General features: G+C 47.8%; 1 protein-coding gene across 3 annotated transcripts in view; it reads left to right on the top strand.

Annotated features, from left to right (window-relative positions):
- The window catches only part of LSM14A (LSM14A mRNA processing body assembly factor), a 399,547-nt gene that overhangs the window by 227,160 nt on the left and 157,247 nt on the right, over nt 1-15,140 (top strand). For all 3 annotated transcript variants that reach the window (XM_069216478.1, XM_069216476.1, XM_069216475.1), the window contains one exon: nt 13,601-13,780. In XM_069216478.1, the coding sequence (XP_069072579.1) occupies nt 13,601-13,780 (180 nt within the window). The remainder of the gene's footprint in view (nt 1-13,600; nt 13,781-15,140) is intronic.

Genomic DNA, 15,140 nt, shown 5'->3' with positions numbered 1-15,140 from the left:
AGTGCATGTGTCTAAGTGTGAGGTTACCCTTGGATAAGCAGTGTGCCCCTACAAACCCCAGACACCATTCCCTGGGCTTTGTAAGTGCAGGGAAGCCATCTTAATGTATGTAGAGGACACTGGTGAACTGGTCCAACTACATAATGCCTTCTCCGAACCTAGACATGTTTGGTATCCAACATGTTGGAATGATGAAACTACACGAATTGCAGTGATAGGTGCATGATCCCCCTGTATTCTGGGGTTTCCCGAGAGGATCCCCCCCAATTCTGCCTGTGCAGCTTTATGGGTGTCTGGCTGCCTGCCCACGCTGCTACCGACCCTAGGCACTCTTCTGCCTTCCTGCTGGGGAGCTTGGCTCAGGCAGAAGGAGAGGAACAAAGGATTTCCTGCAAGGGAGAGGTGTGGCCACCTCCCCCTGTCTATTAGGTGTTTAAGGGGTGGGGTGGCCTTTGAGTGTCACCAGGATGCTTCGAAGGGCACATTCGGTGCCTTCCTTGCATAATCTGGTTTGCATCAATTCAGGAAGGCACCTGGGAGCATCTGACTGGTTAAGTCAAGTAAATGATTTAAGAAGCTGGCTTGGTGTGTGGCGAGCACCTATGGTTATATCACCTTATACCAGGTCCAGGGATCCCCTATTAGTGAAGTATAGGCAGTGCATAGGAAACCAGGGCTCTCTAGTGGTAGCTGTGGATGAGCAGCATAGACTTATCTACGAGACATGCAAAGCTTATGCAATACCACTATAGCCACACAGCACATACATGAAAGAAACAGTGTTACAAAAATAAAGGTACTTTATAAGGGTAACACAAATACTAGAATACTGAATAGGCAATCCCCCCCAACTAGAGGTAAGTAAACACGGTTATATAAACGTTAACAATCAGTAAAGAACATTGAAAGCAATATTATTGGCAAAAGTATAGGTAGACAGTGAAGGCCCTAGGGGGAGGGCCAAACCATCTGCTGTGTTGTGGCTGTGTGCTATGTCATCTTTTCACTTTTAGCTGCACCAAGACAAGCATTTGGCAATGGCAGTCTGCATGTGCTCCGTGGTGGAGGGGGTCCCTGAGGGTGGCACATATGCTGCAGCCTTTGGGGACTCCAGGGGTACCATTTATTAGGTACGTATAGGGGTGTCAAAGGTATGGCCATCTGGGGAGCAGTTGCACAGTTTTAGGAAAATATATCTGGCAATGGGGGCCTGGCTAACCTGAACCCAGTGCACTATCAGTCAAAATTGCATCAGATACCAGACAAAGTGGGGGTGCCAATTTCAAAAAGGGACAGTTTCTACATATGTTTGTAGTCACATAAGAAATGGTGAAACAGTGGCCAAACGCAAACTATCAAAAAACACAAGGGTCCTTGCAAAATGCAGCTGTAGCAGCAAGATTTCATGAACCTTAAATCAAGAGGGTGCTGTTCCTACAGAACGAGAGGAAGAGTAAAAGGAGCAGATGGATCCCAAAGGTTCCTGGTCAGACTTCATATTCCAAAGATTGGTGCCCTTACACACCCTGTAACTGCTCATCAGACCGGCACAGTAATGCCAGACGAACCCTGCAAGAGGGTTAATTCGCTGAGATCTTTTTTAGTTATCCTGCTGAAATGGTGTGTGTAGGGTGTGTAAGGAAATGCCTCCTTGGCATGGTTACCCCTGACTTTTTGCCTTTGCTGATGCTATGTTTCGAATTGAAAGTGTGCTGAGGCCTGCTAACCAGGCCCCAGCACCAGTGTTCTTTCCCTAACCTGTACTTTTGTATCCACAATTGGCACACCCTGGCATCCAGGTAAGTCCCTTGTAAATGGTACCCCTGGTACCAAGGGCCCTGATGCCAAGGAAGGTCTCTAAGGGCTGCAGCATGTCTTATGCCACCCTGGAGACCCCTCACTCAGCACCGACACACTGCTTGCCAGCTTGTGTGTGCTGGTGAGAACAAAACGAGTAAGTCGACATGGCACTCCCCTCAGGGTGCCATGCCAGCCTCACTGCCTATGCAGATGTAGATAAGTCACCCCTCTAGTAGGCCTTACAGCCCTAAGGCAGGGTGCACTATACCATAGGTGAGGGCACCAGTGCATGAGCACTGTGCCCCTACAGTGTCTAAGCAATACCTTAGACATTGTAAGTGCAGGGTAGCCATAAGAGTATATGGTCTGGGAGTCTGTTTTACACGAACTCCACAGCACCATAATGGCTACACTGAAAACTGGGAAGTTTGGTATCAAACCTCTCAGCACAATAAATGCACACTGATGCCAGTGTACATTTTATTGTAAAATACACCCCAGAGGGCACCTTAGAGGTGCCCCCTGAAACCTTAACCGACTATCTGTGTAGGCTGACTGGTTCCAGCAGCCTGCCACAACCGAGACATGTTGCTGGCCCCATGGGGAGAGTGCCTTTGTCACTCTGAGGCCAGTAACAAAGCCTGCACTGGGTGGAGATGCTAACACCTCCCCCAGGCAGGAGCTGTCACACCTGGCAGTGAGCCTCAAAGGCTCACCCCTTTGTGCCAGCACCGCAGGACACTCCAGCTAGTGGAGTTGCCCGCCCCCTCCGGCCACGGCCCCCACTTTTGGCGACAAGGCCGGAGAAAATAATGAGAATAACAAGGAGGAGTCACTGGCCAGTCAGGACAGCCCCTAAGGTGTCCTGAGCTGAAATTCCTAACTTTTAGAAATCCTCCATCTTGCAGATGGAGGATTCCCCAATAGGATTAGGGATGTAACCCCCTCCCCTTGGGAGGAGGCACAAAGAGGGTGTACCCACCCTCAGGGCTAGTAGCCATTGGCTACTAACCCCCCAGACCTAAACACGCCCTTAAATTTAGTATTTAAGGGCTTCCCTGAACCTAAAACTTTAGATTCCTGCAACTTACAAGAAGAAGAGGACTGCTGAGCTGAAAAACCCCTGCAGAAGAAGAAAGAAGACACCAACTGCTTTGGCCCCAGTCCTACCGGCCTGTCTCCTGCCTTCCAAAGAAACCTGCTCCAGCGACGCTTTCCCAAGGACCAGCGACCCCTGAATCCTCAGAGGACTGCCCTGCTTCAAGAAAGACAAGAAACTCCCGAGGACAGCGGCACTGCTCCAAAAGAACTGCAACTTTGTTACAGAGGAGCAGATTTAAAGACCCCTGCAAATCCCCGCAAGAAGCGTGAGACTTGCAACACTGCACCCGGCGACCCCGACTCGACTGGTGGAGAACCAACACCTCAGGGAGGACCCTCCGGCGACTCCGAGACCGTGAGTAACCAAAGTTGTCCCCCCTGAGCCCCCACAGCGACGGCTGCAGAGGGAATCCAGAGGCTCCCCCTGACCGCGACTGCCTGATCCTAAAGTCCCGACGGCTGGAAAAGACCCTGCACCCGCAGCCCCCAGCACCTGAAGGAACGGAACGGAACTTCAGTGCAGGAGTGACCCCCAGGAGGCCCTCTCCCTTGCCTAGGTGGTGGCTACCCCGAGGAGCCCCCCCCCCCCTTGCCTGCCTGCACCGCTGAAGAGACCCCTTGGTCTCCCATTGAAATCTACAGAGAACCCGACGCTTGTTTGCACACTGCACCCGCCCGCCCCTGCGCTGCTGAGGGTGTACTTTCTGTGTGGACTTGTGTTCCCCCCCCCGGTGCCCTACAAAACCCCCCTGGTCTGCCCTCCGAAGATGCGGGTACTTACCTGCTGGCAGACTGGAACCGGGGTACCCCCTTCTCTCCATTGAAGCCTATGTGTTTTGGGCACCTCTTTGACCTCTGCACCTGACCGGCCCTGAGCTGCTGGTGTGGTAACTTTGGTGTTGCTCTGAACCCCCAACGGTGGGCTACCTTGGACCCAAAACAGAGACCTGTAAGTGATTTACTTACCTGCTAAAAATAACATTCTCTTCCAGGGGATCCTCATCAATAGTCATAAACATTGAATATTCCCGCCCTTGTGCGGGGACCCCGGAGCATATATATATAAAATACATACATATTATCATGTGTAAAACAGCAATGCAGGCTATAATCATAAATAGGCTAAAATGCTTTATTTCTATGCAAGTTTTTTTTTTTTTATATTATAAAATCACAATAGATCATAAATATCTACCTAAGCCCCAAAAACTGGACTTAGGGAAGTAAACAGCAGTAAATATCAAAGAAAAATAGAAAAAACCACATTGAAAAACAATGAAGCATTCTTAGCCAATAGGCTGCATGCAGGTTAACACAGGAGAACCATAAAAACTTTGGCACCGTGCCTTTAAGACCCTGAGCACCTCCAGTATCCCACCATGCCTCAGGGGTGAAGGGAAGGTGACAGTTGGTTCACAGTTAGGTCAGTTCTTTTTTCCGGCTTCTTCTGAGAGGATCCTGGAGCATTGAGCTCTCAGTTTTTCTGAGTTTTTTCTTCAGAAAAATTCCTAAAAATAGTGTTTTTCCTGTTTACTCGACAGATAACATCTTTTGTCTGAGTTTGGCAGTCTTTTCTGACAGAAAATGCCATCTCTTTTTGTAAAATGTCCTTCTTGTGGGAAGAAGAAAGCCCAGTCAGACCCACACTCTGTGTATTGTCTGCCTGCCACAGAGTCACTGTCCTGACACCTGCAAGTATTGTAAGAAGATGTCGAGGAGGACTCTCAAAGACAGAGAGAAAATCAGGCTACATGGGCTTCAGGAGAGGAAAAAGTCAACATCCTCTTCACTTCCCAGACCTACAACAGAAGGAATGGCCAGATCGACGTCGACAGGTAGGATTGTGCCTGTTTGTTCTCCATCGACGCCACCGTCTCACCGGCATAGATCGCCGTCGACGGTGACCAGACCGACGTCGAGGGACAAAGCGTCGAAGCATGGACAGCACAGGGGTACATCTCCGTCGACGGCAGGCCGCCGTTTGGCGTCGAGCCATCTCCGGCGCTCCCGTTCGCCGTCGAGAACATCTCGCCCCTTGGCGTCGAAGGACACGACGCCAAAAACACCACGACGGCATGAACATCCGCCGTCGACCACTCGCCACTCAACGTCGAGACACACGACGGCGAGTAGGTCCAGGTCCCGCGATCGGCGTCAAGACATTCAACGTCAAGGCCTTCGACGTCAAGACCTTCGACGTCGAGAACAGACCAGCCATCGCAACTTTCGACGTCGAGGATGCAATCGACGTCGACACAACCTTCAGCTGTGTCACAGGCAGTAGAGCCAGCGGAAAAAGCTCCCTCACCGGTGGTCTCTATACGGAGTGCATCATCCCATTCTAGAGCGGGCTCATCGGGGCATGTTTCTCCCATCACTCTATCACCTAGATGGTTAGAGAGCCTGAATAGACCGGCAGCATCCCCGGATTCCCAATACTCTAGGATGTATTCTCCTACTGCCTCATTGCCTAGAACGCCATCGCCTACAGCTAGAGCAGGACGGGCTCGTTCTGCTTCTCGTCAGCCGACCACAAGACCTGCACACTCTGCTACAGCTTCTCGTAGCAGGTCTCGTTCCCGAAGGAGAACCAGGTCGCGAACACCACACAGAAGATCACCTTCTTGGTCTTCTTCAGGATCGTCTGTTGGGCACTACTCCCCCACACTGACAGATTCTCCACCTGCTAGGATCTCACCGGTGGATGATATCACCACTTTTAATGAGGTTCTTTTAAGGGGAGCGCAGAAACTAAATATTGAGGTACCGGAGCCGGCCACCTCATCCTCCGTTATCTTTGAGACCCTACAACACAGATCAGTCTCGAGAAAACTGCTGCCACTAGTACCGGGTTTGCTGCAACCTACTATGGACACCTTTCTGACTCCAGCCACTCTCAAGTCTGCCCCGGCTAGGATTCAAAAGAAGTACAAAGCTCCGGAGCAAGATCCTTTATTCCTGCGGAAGGATCCGCCACCGGACTCTGTTATTTTAGCCGCAGCCAGAAAAACACACTCTGTGGCATCATCTTCCACAGTCCCCCCGGATAAGGAGAGCAGACACCTAGACTCCCTGGGGAGAAAGATGTGCGGTACGGCGGCATCTGCTATGAAGGTCTCCAGCGCCTCAGCACTTCTGGGCAGATATGACCGCTCTCTGTGGGACTCACTCCACAGATTTACAGAAAAGTTGCCCAGGGAAGATAGACAGGACTTCCAAGAAATCTTGCAGGAAGGGGGCCTAGTATCTAACCAGGTCATCAGCGCGGCGGCGGACGGGGCGGATTTGGCTGCGCATGGGTATGCGCACGGAATCTGCGCTAGGAGGTCTTCCTGGCTACGGCTCACGGGTCTGAAACAGGAAGCACAGCAACGCATTTTAAACCTTCCATTCAGCGGGAATTCGTTGTTCGGTACCCACGCGGATGAAGAGATGGCCCGAATGAAAACGGAGGTGGACACTATGAGGGCAGTGGGTCTGGAACATAAGAAAGACTTCAGGCGGAGGTACAGGCCGTACGACAGACGACCATTCCAGCAGAGGGTTCAAACCCCTCACTGGTCTCAGAGGCCACAACGACGACAGGGACGTCCCCTGTTTAAGGCACGTAGACCCACAAGAGACCGAGGGGCAAGTGGACCTCTACAGCAAAGACACCAACAAAGCAATGAAGCATTGCTTCCCTCAACACTGTGCACCACTCCGGTGGGGGGGAAGTATTACGCATCATCTTCACGAGTGGCACTCCATCACAAGAGACAAATGGGTGCTCAATATTGTCGAACATGGCTATTCTCTCCTTTTCAAAAAACCTCCGCCACACTTGCCGCCAGCAAGATGTTTTCCTTCTCATCTCAGCCTGCTACGCAAGGAAGTTCTTGCACTCCTACAAAAGAAAGCGGTAGAAAAGGTTCCTCCGGCACAAAAAGGAAAAGGGGTGTACTCGCGTTACTTTCTGGTGGCGAAAAAAGGTCAACAGGGCATCTTCAGGCCAATTCTGGACCTACGGCTCCTGAACAAGTACATAAGAAAACAGAAGTTCAGGATGCTAGCCCTTCACCAGATTGTTCCGCAACTGCATCAGGGAGACTGGATGTGCTCCATCGACCTACAGGATGCATATTTTCACATCCCAATAGCATCCAAACATCGGAAATTCTTACGTTTCCAGATAGCGTCACAGCACTACCAATTCAGAGTCCTACCATTCGGCCTGAAGTCTGCACCCCGAGTCTTTTCAAAATGTGTAGCAGTGGTAGCGGCACATCTTCGAAGGCAAAAAATATTCGTCTACCCCTACCTGGACGACTGGCTATTGAAGGCTTCCTCTCCGGATCAGGCGAGAAAACATCGAGACATTGTACTAAGAACTTTCGAGTCTCTAGGTCTTCAAATCAACCACAACAAGTCAACCTTGATTCCAACACAAAACCTCCACTACCTGGGAGCTATACTAAACACAGAGCTCCAAAGAGTGTATCCTTCGGAGGAACGACTTTTATCAATCCACAGGAAGTGTCAACAACTATTAACAGCCGATGCACCTACTGCTCGTCAGGTGACATCGCTTCTGGGCTCCATGGCTTCATGCATCTTCATAGTCCCGAATGCCAGGCTACACATGAGGCCCCTTCAGGAGGCATTCGAGAACAACTGGAGCCAAAAGACTGGTCGCTGGGAGGACAGAGTACGACTACCAACAGCGGCTTTTCAATCACTACAATGGTGGATGCACAGACCTCACCTGTCGATAGGTTCTCCGTTTCACCAGACAATTCCAGCCGACACTCTGGTAACGGATGCGTCTCTTCAGGGTTGGGGTGCTCATCTGGGTTCCTTCCAAGCTCAGGGTCTGTGGTCCGACAAGGAAAAGAACTATCACATAAATCTACTGGAGCTCAGAGCGGTCCATCTGGCTCTCAAATCTTTCTCTCCATTGGTTCAGGGGAAATCTCTCCTAATTCAGACAGACAATACAACCACAATGTATTACCTGAACAAACAGGGGGGAACAAGATCACTACCTCTGTCTCGAGAGTCCCAAACGATATGGCATTGGCTCCTGGCCAGGGGAATGTCTATCACAGCGGTACACCTGCCAGGTCAGCAAAACGTAGAGGCAGATTTCCTGAGCAGACATCTAGAAGACGTGCACGACTGGGTCCTACACGACGAAGTCGTCGAGGACATCTTCGGTCAATGGGGGTCGACCCCAGTTGGATCTCTTTGCAGACGAAGCAAACAAGAAATGCCCAGACTTCGCATCCAGGTTCTGCCGTCCGGGATCTCAAGGGAATGCCCTGTTGATCAACTGGTCAGGGATATTTCTCTACGCCTTTCCACCGATTCCCCTCATACCGGCAGTAATCAACAAACTTTACAACTCCAGAACCAGAATGATTCTGATAGCACCACAATGGCCCCGCCAATTCTGGTACACGGATCTACTCAACTTATCGGAAAAACCTCACAGGAGGTTGCCGTGCAGACCGGATCTCCTGAGCAGAATGGAAGGCAGAATCCTACATCCCAACCTTCCCTCTCTGAGCTTGACAGCATGGCTCCTGAATTCCTACAGTATGGGCACCTAGGGCTCTCACAGGAGTGCATGAACATCTTGAAAGAGTCAAAACGACCTTCCACGAGGCGTTCTTACGCTTTTAAGTGGAAGAGATTTTACATCTGGTGCTCTCAACAAGGTATAAATCCCATACGAGCTCAGGAGGATGTCATACTGTCCTATTTGCTTCATCTGGCGAAGTCTGGTCTGCAGGTATCTTCTATTAAGGTTCATTTGTCTGCAATTACAGCGTATCGTAAGTCGCCTTCTCAGGAATCCTTCTTTACGATACCTGTAGTCAAGGATTTCTTAGAAGGCTTGAAAAAGGTTTTTCCTCCCATTCGGAGACCTTCTCCTCCATGGGAACTGAATGTAGTCCTGTCAAAACTTATGGGCCCTCCCTTTGAACCTATCCACAAGGCCTCTTTACAGCACCTTACGTGGAAGACGGCTTTTTTGGTGGCCATTACTTCAGCGAGGAGGGTCAGCGAAATTCAGGCTCTGTCTTGCAGAGAACCGTACACGGTTTTTCACGATAATAGAGTGGTTCTGCGAACTCACCCATCTTTCCTTCCGAAGGTGGTGTCAGAATTCCATATCAATCAGACTATATCTTTACCGACTTTCTTTCCCAATCCGGAGACTCCGGCTGAGAAAGCATTGCATTCTTTAGACTTAAAAAGAGTGCTGAAATTCTATTTGGACAAAACAAAACCGATTAGACATTCTAACCATTTGTTTCTGAATTATGGTCATTTAAGAACAGGAGAGGCAGCGTCTAAACGAACGATATCAAGATGGATTGTGTCTTGTATTGTTAACACTTACCAACTGGCTAATAAGCAATTACTGGCTAGGCCAAAAGCGCATTCCACAAGGGGAAAAGCGGCTTCTGCTGCCCTCCTTAACAATGTACCAATTTCCGAGATTTGTAAGGCTGCTACATGGAAGTCTGTGCATACCTTTACTAAGCATTACTGTTTAGACTCGGATGCAAGAGCGGATGCCCAGGTGGGGCAGGCCTCTCTTAGAAATCTATTTGCATGAATATGTATTCTTTCCTTCACTTCTTTCAGACAGTCCGCAGAGTTTAGGGATGGGCTTGCTAATCTATTCAATGTTTATGACTATTGATGAGGATCCCCTGGAAGAGAAGGATTAGTTACTTACCTGTAAATCCTAGTTCTCTTCCAGGGGTATCCTCATCAAAGTCATAAACAACCCACCCTCCTCCCCGGACTCAAGTCTCCTAGAAGTGCAGGACAGATTATCTTTCTGATCAATTACACAGATTGTCACCGTAAAAAAGTACTGACCTAACTGTGAACCAACTGTCACCTTCCCTTCACCCCTGAGGCATGGTGGGATACTGGAGGTGCTCAGGGTCTTAAAGGCACGGTGCCAAAGTTTTTATGGTTCTCCTGTGTTAACCTGCATGCAGCCTATTGGCTAAGAATGCTTCATTGTTTTTCAATGTGGTTTTTTCTATTTTTCTCTGATATTTACTGCTGTTTACTTCCCTAAGTCCAGTTTTTGGGGCTTAGGTAGATATTTATGATCTATTGTGATTTTATAAATTAAAAAATTAAAAAAAATAAAAACTTGCATAGAAATAAAGCATTTTAGCCTATTTATGATTATAGCCTGCTTTGCTGTTTTACACATGATAATATGTATGTAATTTATATATATATGCTCCGGGGTCCCCGCACAAGGGCGGGAATATTCAATGTTTATGACTTTGATGAGGATACCCCTGGAAGAGAACTAGGATTTACAGGTAAGTAACTAATCCATACTTTACCTCCCCCAGGAACTGTGAAAATTGCACTGTGTCCACTTTTAAAACAGCTATTTGTATTTTATGTGAAAAGTATAAATGCTACTGTAATTATTCAAAGTTCCTAAGGTACTTACCTGCAATACCTTTCAAATGAGATATTACATGTAGAATTTGAACCTGTGGTTCTTAAAATAAACTAAGAAAATATTTTTTTCTATAACAAAACCTATTGGCCTGGAATTGTCTCTGAGTGTGTGTTCCTCATTTATTGCCTGTGTGTATGTACAACAAATGCTTAACACTACTCCTTGGATAAGCCTACTGCTCGACCACTCTACCACAAAATAGAGCATTAGTATTATCTCTTTTTGCCACTATCTTACCTCTAAGGGGAACCCTTGGACTCTGTGCATGCTATTCCTTACTTTGAAATAGCACATACAGAGCCAACTTCCTACAGGGTGGAAAAAAAGTAAAGTGAATTAAAACTATCTCGGGATACCCGCTTAATTTTAATGCAATGGTTCCCTGAACAGGGCTAAATTGAAAAGGTGAGTGCTATTATGGGGGTTTAAGGTGCCTAGATGACTTAAGTGTATATTATGTTATGCAGGCATGACAAGTGTCACACCGGATCTGTGACGTTTCTTCGGGACCAGGATAATCCCTACCCAACATGGGAAGTAAAATAAGTTCCATTAAAACTACCTCACTGAAGTATCTCCCAGCCCTATAGGCTTGATTTGTTTGGCTCATTCGGTCAAAGCCAGTCATGTGCGCTACTTCGATAATAGTGGTCCAGTGCAACAAGTGCATGTGACCTACCCTAGAGGTGCTTGCCATTTATCACTAGTTGATTGGTTTCCTTTCTCACGTCTGGTTACACTTTAAACAAACCATTATTCACTGAACTTGACAACACAATAAGCAGTCTGTATTATTTAGAAGTAATATTATGAAAACACATGTGCAGTGTCGGCTTCCTTACGGCTCTTGGGTGCTGGTGACAGTTTGCAAGACTAAGGGGCTCATTCTGAGCCCGGCGGGCAGCGGGGAACCGCCCGCCGGGCGGAAACCGCCGAAATACCGCACCGCGGTCAACAGACCGGAGGGGTCATTTTGACTTTCCCGTTGGGCCGGCGGGCGATCGCCAGAAGCTCTCCCGCCGGCCCAGCGGGAAAGCCCCTGCAACGAGGAAGCCGGCTCCGAATGGAGCCGGCGGAGTTGCAGGGGTGCGACGGGTGCAGTAGCACCCGTCGCGATTTTCACTGTCTGCATAGCAGACAGTAAAAATCTTTGTGGGGCCCTGTTACGGGGCCCCTGCACTGCCCATGCCAGTGGCCTGGGCAGTGCAGGGGCCCCCAGGGGCCCGACGACACCCGTTCCCGCCATCCTGTTCCTGGCGGGTTTTACCGCCAGGAACAGGATGGCGGGAAGGGGGTCGGAATCCCCATGGCGGCGCTGCAAGCAGCGCCACCATGGAGGATTCTCTGGCCCAGGGGAAATCCGGCTGGAAACCGCCGGATCCCCTTTTCAGACCGCGGCTTTACCGCCGCGGTCAGAATGGGCACTGAAGCACCGCCAGCCTGTTGGCGGTGCTTCCGTTGCCCGTGGCCCTGACAGTTTAGGACCGCCAGGGTGAGAATGAGGGCCTAAGTCCTTTAGTGATATTTGAAATAATAGGGAAACATATTTAAGTCCAAGCCATTCCCTAAGCACGCCTAGCTGCGCTCAGCTAAGCCAGATAAACCTGTTTATCCTGGGAATAAATTCAAGTAAAAGATAGAGAAAACAAAAAAAACAATATTAAGAAGAATGATCTTTCACTGCACCCTCCTGCTGCAAGAAGCACCTATCATAAACTGCCTGGGGGGAGGAGCCAAGACTAAATCCCCAGACCAGCCACAGTCTTCCACCAACAGGCAGGCAGAGGATACACCTTGAGCGCAGGGGAAATGGCATGGTAGCTCTGGTAAAGGAGTTTACACCTCCAAACAGTCAGTAGCCGTTCCGCCAGGATATTTTTTGGGTGGAGATAATAAAATAGTTCCTCTCTGACGGAGGAATTCAGATCAGTGGGTTTTAGCTTTTGCTCATCACGGCTACTGGATGTCATCCCTCTGCTCAGACAAGGCGACTATAAGACTGCTGTGGACCTCATCCGTCTGCTGTCACCAATCCATCCACCTTGTCCCCTACTGGTTATCTTCATTTTGTGATAAGTGGACATCACTACCCGTTCAAAGTGCCCTCCTTTCGAGTCAGCCTAGCTCTAAGGGTGTTCAAGAAGTGTGTAGCAATGTTGGCACCCTTCCAGTGAAGGGGTGGCATTCACTGTCCTCTGCCTTGAAAGTTGGATGATCGAGTAGCATCAGTCAGCAACTCAAGTGACTGTTCTGCACGTGTGATTTCAGTGAAGATTTCCCTGATGAAGAATTACAGGTAAGCATCCATTCCTTTTGCAGTATGAAATCTTAGATTCACGTGCTCAGCCTCTGTGAAAGAAAAATAAGCGATATCCGGATGCATAATGCTTAGCTTGACATACTGAAGCGTGGCACACTTGTTGCATTAAGGTGTCAGTGGTACTTTTAACTCTACCAAACATCTGGCAGGCACATAGTTATGCAATTGATGTCTGGGCACTCACTAACATTATTATTTTCTTATTGAGGGTGGGCAATTTTCCATAACAGCCTTTAAAGTAGTTTCAAGGTCCCAGTAGTTCATGATTGTAGCCACTATGGTCATTGGTTTGCCTCCAGGTTTTATGTCCACCCCAGTGAGCTATGGGCATGCTCCACTTAAAGAATATCACTTCACGTGGCTTCCTAGTGCATATTTAGAAGTTACTACTCTACAACTGTTCCTTGGGCCCAGACTCTGCTGTGTCACACATCAGTAGTATTTGGCCATTCATCCATGGGCTCTCTCCCTTCTTGACCTTTCAGCATGACTGCACAAGGTTTCATATTCAGATTATTTTAAGATTTAGATTATGCAGCAATTCTTTCCATGTATGTGCAGCTCTGCTCACTTTATCTGCCTTTGTTGTAACTCTGGAAATGATCTTATCCAGAAGGCCTGCTGTAAAATCCTTCCACCTCTTACCCTTTATCAGTTTTGTCTGTCTTGTAATTACAGAATTTCGTCTAGCCTTTGTTCCTTCATACCCTAGCTTGCTTTAGCAAGTATGATCCAGTCCAGTAGCAGCAGTGCCTTCTACCTGCACACCTACTATGACTTGAGTATTTTGACTTGAGTTCACCTAAATAATTCATTCAGCAGATTACTGTATGTCTTGTGCTGCCTCTTCACTTCCCATCAAAATTGACTATTTCTTTCTAACATTAAAGCACCAGGTGCTCCACCTGCAAGACGAGGACGTGGTGGCCACCGTGGGGGAAGAGGAAGATTTGGTATTCGTAGGGATGGACCAATGAAGTTTGAAAAAGATTTTGACTTTGAGAGTGCTAATGCACAGTTCAACAAGGAAGAAATTGACAGAGAATTCCACAACAAATTAAAGTTAAAAGGTAATTTAATTTTTCTCCTTCTCCTTTTCTCATTTGGTTTCTCTGATATCTTTTCTTTTTCAGGTTTGTTAATGTGAACTCCACCTGCCATATGGACATCTGAATACTTTATGGAGGACTTGCCACTTTAGCTGGGGTTCATTGGAATGCCACATGGTAGTTAAAGATATGTCTGATTGACATGCAGTTGGAGCTTTTGACATCTCACTAAGGACATGTTAAGCTTGAATCGCACACAAATTCGTCACCTTTTCTTTCTAAGAGTCTTGAGACAAGCACTTGGTCCCCCCAAAAAAGCACCCTAAAATGCTAGGTGGATCCCAGGCTGAAAGGCCAGAACAAACTTCTAGTCTAAGCTGTAGGATCGGTTACCAGTGGATTAAAAGGGCTTATCACTAAACCGGAATTGGGACCAGAATAGTGAATGTTAACTGCAAAGTTAAACGGCACCTACTATTCTCCTAAAGAGCAGCTGCAACTGGAAGAAGAGAAAACTAGTTAGATAAAAGTTGTCATCGGGTTCACTCTGCTTCCTAATTGTATATCACTGGTTCCTGCATGCAGATGGTTGTGCTTCAGGAAGGCTAGATCAACTGAATTGGTTCGACTCTCTTCTGCTATGCCCCTTCACAGCTTAGTTTCCATACGGTTGCCAAGCCTGATTAAGTTTTCCTTTCCTCATTCCCACTGCAGTGGACGTCTTCAGCTGTGAATACATTACACATGCCTTACTGCCCATGTAGGAAGTTGGCTCTGTATGTGCTATTTCAAAGTAAGGAATAGCATGCACAGAGTCCAAGGGTTCCCCTTAGAGGTAAAATAGTGGTAAAAATAGATAATACTAATGCTCTATTTTGTGGTAGTGTGGTCGAGCAGTAGGCTTATCCAAGGAGTAGTGTTAAGCATTTGTTGTACATACACATAGACAATAAATGAGGTACACACACTCAGAGACAAATCCAGCCAATAGGTTTTGTATAGAAAAATATCTTTTCTTAGTTTATTTTAAGAACCACAGGTTCAAATTTAACATGTAATATCTTGTTTGAAAGGTATTGCAGGTAAGTACATTAGGAACTTTGAATCATTTCAATTGCATGTATACTTTTCAAGTTATTCACAAATAGCTATTTTAAAAGTGGACACAGTGCAATTTTCACAGTTCCTGGGGGAGGTAAGTATTTGTTAGTTTTACCAGGTAAGTAAGACACTTACAGGGTTCAGTTCTTGGTCCAAGGTAGCCCACCGTTGGGGGTTCAGAGCAACCCCAAAGTTACCACACCAGCAGCTCAGGGCCGGTCATGTGCAGAGTTCAAAGTGGTGCCCAAAACGCATAGGCTTCAATGGAGAGAAGGGGGTG

The sequence above is a fragment of the Pleurodeles waltl genome, chromosome 12 (genome assembly GCF_031143425.1).
Source record: "Pleurodeles waltl isolate 20211129_DDA chromosome 12, aPleWal1.hap1.20221129, whole genome shotgun sequence".
Taxonomy (NCBI): domain Eukaryota; kingdom Metazoa; phylum Chordata; class Amphibia; order Caudata; family Salamandridae; genus Pleurodeles; species Pleurodeles waltl.
Note: the sequence above shows the minus strand (reverse complement) of the source record. Positions and strands in the feature narration are given on the sequence as shown.